The 10,567-nt window shown below is 46.5% G+C and overlaps 1 protein-coding gene across 1 annotated transcript; it reads left to right on the top strand.

Annotated features, from left to right (window-relative positions):
- Positions 1-141: 141 nt before the first annotated feature.
- Positions 142-9,275, top strand: srd5a1 (steroid-5-alpha-reductase, alpha polypeptide 1 (3-oxo-5 alpha-steroid delta 4-dehydrogenase alpha 1)). The gene is made up of 5 exons (XM_083645653.1): positions 142-535; positions 2,370-2,536; positions 3,244-3,345; positions 8,007-8,157; positions 8,277-9,275. Exons 1-5 carry the CDS (start codon positions 225-227, stop codon positions 8,341-8,343), a joined length of 798 nt encoding a protein of 265 aa, XP_083501779.1. The 5' UTR covers positions 142-224; the 3' UTR covers positions 8,344-9,275.
- Positions 9,276-10,567: the final 1,292 nt, after the last annotated feature.

Here is a 10,567-nt window from a genome sequence, read left to right as displayed (position 1 = left end):
TGAATAACCTCGATGCAAAACTGAGCACTTTGATTGGTTCATAAGACCCAACGCTTTTCCTGTCAGGGTCTGTGATTGGTCGGTGAAAAGTACAACTGGTCAGGAGACTGGCTGCATGCATGGATCATGGATGTATTAAAGGCATGGATGTGTGTCGGTGATGACAGTTGCTAACAGCAGGTTTCTCTTCGCGTTTGTTTGTTATTTTAAACCCTCCGATCAAGATGGACGCGCTCCTCTCAACGCTGTTCTCCTCGGAGGAAGAGGAGCTGTACGTCTTGGACTGCCTGGCTTACCTCATGCTCTTCATGGCAGCCTGCACTTTCGTTACTTTGCTTTTCGAGAATGTGCCATACGGTCGCTACGCTTCCAGCAACTACGGGTTTCCAGTCAATGTTAAATTCGCCTGGTTTGTTCAGGAGCTGCCTGCATTCTGGGTGCCTGTGTGTCTGGTGGTGTGGACATCCTCTGCTAAAACATCACTGCTGCCCAATCAGCTCTTACTGGCCATGTATTTCTGCCACTATGTGCAGAGGTAGGTACACCTGTTATCACTGAAATGTGTCGTTAAATTCAAGTTCATCATACTGTGGTCAAATTTAAGTTCATCATACTGTGGTCAAATTCAAGTTCATCATACTGTGGTCAAATTCAAGTTCATCATACTGTGGTCAAATTCAAGTTCATCATACTGTGGTCAAATTCAAGTTCATTATACTGTGGTCAAATTCAAGTTCATCATACTGTGGTCAAATTCAAGTTCATCATACTGTGGGTCAGTGGTTCCCAAAGTGGGCTGCAGGGAGACGAAGTTAGAACAAGGAGAGACCAAAATGTAAATTACTATGGATGACAGTTGCATAGGACATATTGCTCCTCACTGTTATGTCCAGTGTTGGGGGTAACTCAATAGAAAAGGAATATATTACATGTAATATATTACTTTTAGCAGTAACTCAGTAATATAACTTATTACAATAGGATTTCAGTAATATTATACCAGTTACTTTGTCAAGTAACACAAGTTACAAATTGTGTTTTTTTTGGTGTGTGTTTTTATGCAAATAACCACTATAGATGAGAATACAAAGGGAAAAGATCACATTTAGAAGTTTGGACAGTTTACATTGACTTCAGACGGTATAAATTATTTTTCGGGATGGTTCCGATGTCATTCTGCTACTGCAATTATTTTGGTGAAAGTAATGCAAAAGTAGTGTAATAAGTAGCGAGTTACTCTACACAGACAGTAATATTGTAAAGTAACTTATTACTTACAAATGAAAGTAACTAGGATACCTAGTAGTGTATTACATTTTTAAAGTAACTTGCCCAACACTGGTTATGTCCTCACCTAACATTATCAATCAACAATAAGTTAATTGTCCCTGTCCCTGATGGGGAACTTGTACAGCCAAGTATCACAAACACAATATCACATACACACACCTAATAAAAAAAAAGACTATAAAAAACAAGACTGATAATCACTATCTTTATGAAAATAGCAGTTGCAATAAAAGAGGACTTAGGACAGATGAGTCACACCACACAGGACCATGCCCTGACTAACCCCCCTGAAGAAAACTGACAGTAACCGAATCATCTGCAAACTTGGCAATTTTATCATTTTACAAGTCTGTCTCTATGTTGACTGCAACCTACAATTATTGTCTTAAATCATATGCAACACAAAGAAGGGGTCCCTGATGAAACTTCATACAGGGACTCAATGGTTTAACATATTTAGGGGTCCTTGATATGAAAAAAGTAAAGGAAGGCATGCAGTAGGTGACAGGCACTAAGACCATTTGTGTTTGTAACTATTGCGATTAGATTATGTCAATAGTACTAGCCTACTAATGGATGTCAGTATAGCCAGTCATTGCAGTGAAGTTGCTATGAGGTGTGCAGTGGTGATTCTAGAGTATGTTGGGGCCCTAGGAAGGGGCCCCTTCCAACCAGCGTTCTTTCACTTTCAATTCAAGAGAAAGTACATGAAACATGCAAGTTTGACAGGAAGGATTCACATATGTTCTCTTGAATTGAAAGTGAAAGTGAATCATTCCTGTCAAACATGCATGATTCACATACATTCTCTTGAATGTATGTTTCACTTCCAATTCAAGAGAATGTACATGAATCATACGAGTATGACGGAAATGACATGGGGCCTCTTTAGGGAGGTTTCAATGTCATTGCAAATCGTCCATTGGTTGTTTATGGGGAGGGAGTTGCGGTCACTGCTGTGGAGTAAAGTTTCTCAGCCATCGGGGGCCCCTTAATGGCCTGGGGCCCTAAGCAATTGCCTGTTCACAAGCTGCGCCTCTGGAGGTGTGCACTGCTGAGGTATTCTTGTTCTGTTGCAGGTCCCTTATTTATCCGTTTTTGATCCGAGGAGGTAAATCAACACCGTTCGTCTCCTTCATCCTGGCCATTGTTTTCTGCACCTATAACGGCTACATGCAGGTCAGGTACCTGAGCCATTACGCCGACTACCCTGCGGATTGGGTTACACACCCCTGCTTCATCGCAGGTAGGTGACAGATATGGGCAACCCTCTTTCCAGAAAGGAACTCATTTCCTCCACACAGGCACGGTAACTTTATTTGTTACATACTGTACGTGGATGAAAGCACAGAAGTAAATCCATAGTATATATCGCAGCAAGTAGTGGCAAATTAAGTATTCAAGTGAACTGAGGGTATACAAAAAGATTACATCACTGTGTGCGTTCATGTAGCATGGTATATCCACTATTCCATTTGTTTGAGCAAATGTTTTGTAAGGCAGTGGTTCTCAACATGGGGTCTGGGGACCACCAGGGGTCCCTAGAAAATGAAGGAATTGTTAAACCTCACGATTATTTAATGTACAAGAAGTTAACACAATTAGAGAATGTAGAAGAATGACCGATTTGTTCATAGTTTATCTCTGTTATCTCTCTACCTGCAATAGAGATAGTCAGGGATTCTGGGCAAAATCACGTCTAACAATAAAAAAATATGATCAGATTTGGGTCAGAGAGACAAAATCTCATCAAACGGGGGTCTGTTGGACTACATTAGCGGTCCTTGATATGACAAAGGTTGAGAATCGCTGTTGTAAGGTTTTCAAGCCATAGCCGCGGAAATACTGATGAATGCTGTAAAATAAATAGATGCTATACATAAAAAATCAAATGAAAACAACCGCAAGTGTTGGTCATGATGATAAAGCAGCTTCTGGTTGGTTGATTGCCAGGATCTGTGCTGTGGTTGGTCGGTTGGCTGATGAATGTCCACTCTGACCACATCCTGAGGAACTTGCGAAAGCCCGGAGAGACTGGCTACAAGATTCCCAAAGGTAGGAGAGGACCTCCAGGCTTCACACCACATACACACCACATACACACCACCATCTAAAGGTAGGACCTCCAGGCTTCTAATGGGGAACGTTTGAGTAGATGTGAACATGCTGCGTCGCACCTTCAGAGAGCACGTCTTATAGCAGACAGAGTGATGGAAGAAGCAGTAATCAGATGGCAGAGCGAAACAACATGCTGATTTTCTGGGGTGGCAGCTAGGGCTGGGTCGGTTTGAAAATTTTAAAACCGGTTCGATATTGCCGTCTAAACCGGATCGAACCGGTATACCGATTTTTTTTGTAATTAAAAAAAAAAAAAAAAAAATTAAGCAGGGCTCCTGAGTGTGGCCCATAACTGTCTGCAGTGCAACTTCAGTCCACCTGATAGCGATAATACACCTCTAAGCTGGTATTGTCAACCAGCAATGATACTGAATAAAAAGAAGCAGGATACCTGTGTAACAAACACACCCTGTATTTATTTCTCATAACTATTCAGCTTAACTTTTCTTCAAACATCAACATAATAAACAAAATAAGACTTTTGCATACTAGTGCAACTTGAGAAGAGGCTAATACGAACAATAGTGCAATCAGAATGGACTGGCAAAAAAAAAAAAAAAAGGGGTTTTCGGTTCGCACGTGATCAAACCGGTTTGGGCTCGTACACCGAACCGAACCGGTAAAACCGGAAATCGACCCATGCCTAGTGGCAGCATGCTTGTACGTACGTAGGGATGCACCGATATGAAAATTTTAGCCGATACCGATAACCGATATTAACATTAGCGTTATGGCCGATAACCGATATTTGCCGGTGTTGATATTGTAGCATTGTCAGGAACCAGGCGAGAGTCAGGATCTTGTTACCACACTTTATTCTTTATCACACAGGTTCCAGGGCTACTGTCAGCCGTAGCCCACGCCAAAACAAACGCCACAACACACACCAAAACCCCGCTAGCTCCCTCCTAGCTCTCAGCTCTCCCCAAACACAGCCGTCTCTCTCAGGCTCACGCTCCAACTCCCCGAGCTGTTCCCCTCTCGCCCACAGCTCCCCTCCCCCCAGCCAATCACAGGTGAACCCCCCTCTCACCCCACCCACTGGCTAATGTCGCCTTCACAGACCCCCCGTAAATCCCCACAGACATGTCAATCCCCCCGTTAACCCCCATGCACAGAACAGTATAACACACAACAGTAGCACACAAACCCACCCCGCTACACTTCCCCCTCACATCAAAGCTTCTGGCCCACCAGAAGCACACTAGTCCCTCTCCCCCCCAGTGGGGTCACTCCTCCGCCAGGTGACTCTCCTCAGCCCCCCCCTGTGTCCCACAGTCCTCACACGCACTGCAGTAGTTCCGCACATCCTCCTTGTGTTTGCCCCAGTAGTGTCCCCCACGAACACAGCGGAGCGTCTCCTCAGGCCCGCGATGCCCGAGACAGCCGAGGCCCTTGTGCGCCCACCGCAGTACCAGCCCTCGGAGGGAGCTGGGTACAACCGTCTGGAACCCTCTTTTCCCGTGCTCCCCCCTCCCCAAAACTCCATCTTCACTCAGACGCAGCTTCGCAAACATATCCCACAGTCCTTTCGTGGCACCGGAAAATGTGTGAATCTCCTCCACAGGGGGCCGGCGTCCGGCCACCACCCACGTATACACCGGACCGATATCCGCGTCCTCCGCCTGCCTGCGTTTCCACTCCTCCGCTTCGACCGACCAAATGGCCATGTCGCCCGCCGGGTCCACATCTGAACACTCCCCCTCTTTCTCCGCCTCTCGCCCGCGCTCGTCCTCCTGTCCCCCTCCCCCAGGGGGGCGGCGTGTTCGGGACAGCAGGGACCACCACCTCGGCTTCCTGTACAGCAACCGTGGGGGGCGTAGCGCAGCTCGGCTGTGCCGGTCCCTCCGGCGTTAGTAGCGACACCTGCTCACCTGGAAATATGAGCGTCGCTCTCCCGATCCTCACAACGTTCTCTTCCCCCCGGCTTTCCACTCTCCCCAACCCGTGTCTCTTCCCTGACCTCCACTGTCTCAGTGCAGTCTCTGGCCAAATGTCCAGGCCTCTTACACGACCAGCAGAGTCTCACCTGCCAGCCGCCTGCACGTCCCTCCTCTCCCGCCGTCCTCTGCTCCCCGACAGCCTCCGGACACCCCCTGGCCAGATGCCCGAAGGCTCCGCACGACCAGCAGACACCCGGCCATCCCCAGTATCGTTGCTCTGCGTACCCCGTCTGTCCCCCGGAACCGCTGCGACACCACCTCGCCAGGTGTCCATGTCCCCCACAAGTCCAACACTCTCTTTGCGGCTCCTCCGTCCGCTTCTCTCCGCACTGCGCGACCTCCCGTAGCAGCTCCATAAGCCCCTCTGCCCAGGCAGGCGTCGCCTCCAACAGCCGTCTGATCTCCTGCATCAAGCGGGCCTCCACGCCGGCAAGTACCGCACTGAGCTCCTTGTTCAGGCGGCCCTCCATGCTAGCAAGCACCGAGCTAAACTCCGGGGTCGGTAGCTCCTCTTCCCCCCCGTCCACCGACAGGCGTTCTTCTATGCGCACCATTCCACGTGGTCCTTGTAGCAGCTAGCACACAAACAGCTAACCGCTAACGCCAGGTCGCGCTCGAGTCTTCCAGTCGTTAGTTTTAACTTCTGACGCCAGTGTAGCATTGTCAGGAACCAGGCGAGAGTCAGGATCTTGTTACCACACTTTATTCTTTATCACACAGGTTCCAGACATGTCAATCCCCCCGTTAACCCCCATGCACAGAACAGTATAACACACAACAGTAGCACACAAACCCACCCCGCTACAATATGATCGGTATAAAAACACATTTCTATGATAATCAAATTTTGTACATATGGGAAAAACGCATGTAAACTATGTGAATTTGAAAAAGTAATGCATTTCTTTATTTCCAAAACATTTGGAAAAGCCCATAATTCATAGATTTACCACATTGTTTCCTCTCAATGTGAAAATTTTGGCTGATATCGATAACCGATATTAACATTGCAACATCAGACCGATGCCGATATATTAAAAAAATGGCTAACATATGATTGCAGATATATCATGCCTTCCTAATTGTACGGGATGACACTGTACCAGAATCACCGGGCGTCACTACTTGTATTTCCCCTTCTTCCCTCTGAATCTGAACACTAGTGTATACTATACGAGTAGGTTGATCCTGCCTTGCCTCTGATATGCTGCAAGCTGGCATGTGTGAAAGTGACTCACTCTGTGTGTGTGTGTGTGTGTGTGTGTGTGTGTGTGTGTGTGTGTGTGTGTGACGTGTGTGTGTGACATGTGTGTGTGTGTTTTAGCAGACAGAGAATTCCCTGAAGCACAGTGCTGACACTAATCATGTTAGGCAGCAGGCTGAGCTGAGGCTGCAGCACATACGTTAGACTGTATGTCTGCACAGAGGCCACTCTCATCAGAGAGGTGCACTAAATCAAGCATCCAGCCTATCTATACAGTATGCTGCGAGAAATGCCCATCTTAACAAGTCATTTAGTATCATATTCAGTCTAAAGATCTTTATTTCTCTCCAAATAAGTGAAGAATCATGCTGATTTCTACTCATTTCTACACATTTCGAATTCAGGTACACGTAAAATCTTGATACAAGGTAGAATAAGGCAGGTTACTCCACAAGTATTCTATCACGAAAATGACTCTTTATTTCTTGTTTTCTTTTTCTTTTTTGCAAAGGAGTTTGCAAACAAGTGAAATTGCCTCTCCCTGTTGGCACCCCCCCCCCCCCCACACACACACACACACACTTGTTTGAGGAAAAATGATTCTCAGTAGTCAGTACTAATTTAAAATGACTTGTTGAGATGTATATTTTTGACAGTGACCTTTACTGTGTGAGAATGGATGGCCTTTCTATGAGATGTGAGAAAAACGTGGGGCTGGGTAAAGGAGCTACTTTTTTTAGGTACACGATACATCACTAATTCCTCCTCTTGTCAAATCGCCCTGGAGACGGGGACTATTAGAAAACGCGAAAAATAAAAAAGTGCGTTGCTGCTTTTTCAGATCACCTAAAAGGTCAATTCAAGACTTTTGCCCCGCCCCCCTCCCCTCACAAAACCGACAACAACAGTCATTTACAATAGCACCTTGAGTCCGAAGCGAACTTGCGGTGAACCTGTTGAAACAGCAGCCTGTGAACGCGCCCCCGGGGGCCTGACAGCGGAAAGCCAAGGCCAGAGGAAGCCGCTGCTCACAGCTGAACTTCCAGGCATGTCTGGAATCCCCTCAGCCAAGAATGTGACATTTTCACATCGAGAGGGGAGCGGCGCTGTCGAACACGTGGCCCCGCAGTCAAACGGAGAATGCTTAGCCATCTATGGTCAGTGTGGAGCAAGCCGCGCGTTTGATGCCCTTTGATGCTGTGGCAGTGATTCATCCCATGATTTCACCACTTAACTCTGAGCGGCCGCGGGACACTTTGACGCAACACGGTTAGAAAGCTGAAACGTCTCGACTTGTGTGGTGATGAATTCTGGTCAGGGCAAATCCATAAACGGTTGTTTTGACGGCCGGGTGAAATATTGAGATTGTTTTGCCGCCAGTTGAATGTGTGAAGTGGATAAGCATAACGTTACCTGTCCTAAGGCTAATTCATGTGCATTCCACCCCACAGGCGGTGCGTTTCAGCTGGTGTCTGGAGCCAACTTTTTAGGAGAGATAACGGAGTGGGCAGGCTTCGCTCTGGCCGCCCGCTCGGTCCACAGCACAGCCTTCGCCGTCTTCACCCTGGTGGTCCTCGCCAGCCGAGCTGTGGCCCACCACAAGTGAGAATAGACACACACACAGTTAGCTTTGCATGGGATATATGCACATACTAAGTACTTGTAATCACAGAATAACACTTGTTTTCCCTCTGTCTGTGTCTGTCTATCTATCTATCTAGGTGGTACCTTGCTAAGTTTGAAGACTACCCTAAGTCTAGGAAGGCATTGATACCCTTTGTGTACTAAAAAAAACTGGAAGGTACTGGAAACTTGAAAAATGTCTACTTCAACACAATGTATTTACCTCGCTACACCATTATCCAAGGACACAAATGAATGAATATGAATGGGACAAACTTTGGAAAAACATTACCATGTTCAAGTTTTCTCTCTGATTTAGATGTCAAAACAAACCTTGAAGATACAAAACGTGATTGATCTCAAACGGGTGAAACAGTAAACTATATCATCTGTGCTGGGAGCAAGCAACAGTTTAAAGCTTTCAGATTTTTATTGGTGCCATTAGTTTGGGGACAGACCAAAACAGACCAAACCGCTCATGGACTGAATCAATGTAACCATCTGCAGGAGGAAATATGAGGGCGAGTGGAGCGTGCCTCACCAGCAACACATTGGATTTTTTATGGCTCTGAACTGGCAATAAACAGCTCCCTACATTTTAAGAGCCTCGGCCAAGCTGCATGTTCTCCCAGACGGAACATCGGGTTTGAACACAGAGGCCGTTCCCAAGTTTTCATTCAACCTCGGGAATCATTCTCTCCGGGATAAGGAAGGGTGCGCTGAAGAAAGTCCGGCTCTCTATTTCCTTCCCTCCTTTCCCTCCTCCCTCAGGGCATCATCAGCACGACTCCTGCGTGAAAGGAAAGGCGTGGCCGTTTGAAATCTGGGGCAAGTGGTGTGCGTGTAGTGTTTTTCCCGCCCACGTTTCCTCCTCATGTTCTACCTACCCAGTCATCTCCCCGTTCCTGGAAGAGAGGGTGGGGAGAGCCCCTTTCTAAGTAAAAAGGGTAAAACGTAGAACCTGCTGGGTGCTGGACAGGCCCTGGAGGGGCCCGTCCCCCGGTACCCGGGCTGCGGGGTAAAAAGGGAAATCAAATGGAGATCAAGCACGGCCCCCTCGATAACTCATCCATGCCTGAAATGAGAAGAATGGATTGTTTGCTTGAACACATTGGGCTTTCCAGGGTCTAATCAAGGGAGGGAGGGAGGAAGAGGGGGAGAGCTGGTGAAGAAATGAAAGGTGCAAGAGTGGGGGACGGTTTGATAGTGGGAATAAATAGTGGAAAGATAGGCAGGGGAGGTTGAGCAGCAGTAAAGTGGATAGATAGAGGGAGATGCTGAGCTGTCCAGAGTTACAGATTGGAAAAGGCTGCAGTGGAATAAATATGCATCTTTCTTTCTTAAGTCTTTTGAGTTTAAGTTGAGTTGAACATTTCTGAGTGGAATCTTCTCAACTCCATGAGCAGAATTTGGTCCTACTTTGTGGATACTCCAATGTTCATACTAATGTCGCTTCCTATGAAGTGGGTTATAATGTGTCAGTACAAAGTCTAACCCTAATGCTTAGACTAAAAGGTTCTGGGTTTGGTTTACATTGTAAAGATGCAGCAAACAGGCAAGTCACACTCTGTTGAACATCTGATTTTTATCACTTGATTGTTATTGAGTTTGTGAGTATCAACAATTGAATGATCAGAGTACAGTGTTACTCAGAGTTTCTTCTTTTAAGACAAATAAGATTTGAAAACTAAATGCCTTCTTCCACCATGATCCATTCCCAGTGCAGGACATTTTCAAACCAGTCATAGGTGAAAGTCAACACCACCGTGCCTCTAGAATGTTTGTCCAAACCTTGGACAAATATGAATTTTAAAACTGTCGTAGCCTGGCCCTATTTAGGCTGGAGATGAAATAAGTTGTTAATTTTGTATGCATTGTTACACACATAGTGTCATCAATAAATAATGGAATCGCTGTCTGAGTGTGTGATGAGAAATGAAGGCCTCTCTCCTCTCTACCAGCCTATTTCTTATCTCTTCTCTTACCCTCCTGGCAAATGCATCACCAGTACTGCCAGTATTTACCTAGTGTGACATCCGACTGGAGTCTAATCCACCTCCAGGGAGAAGGATTTTCTTCCTCTATCTACAGCCCAAAGTGAGGCTGACACGCTGCTCGGTGTACCACAGGCGATCATGTTTACGCGTAGTGGAAAGTGCGATGGAGCTGTTGATGTTCTACACTGTAAACGCAGGCCGCCGCTAATGTAGGTTAAATTTCTGGAACGTGTAGCAGCAGCAGCGGCAGCAGCAGCGTCGGCCTCATTACCATTCAAGCCGCATGCAGTCTCAGGCAAATAACCCTGCTTCCTCAATATCATCCGCTTTATGCCTGGGAGAATGCTCTTGACTTTTTTCCACTGACTTCAGTGTGTAAGCTCTCTGTTTAG

Source organism: Poromitra crassiceps, assembly GCF_964638095.1.
Source record: "Poromitra crassiceps genome assembly, chromosome: 11".
In the NCBI taxonomy this organism is placed as follows: Eukaryota; Metazoa; Chordata; class Actinopteri; order Beryciformes; family Melamphaidae; genus Poromitra; species Poromitra crassiceps.
This window is presented reverse-complemented; position numbering and strand designations above follow the sequence as displayed.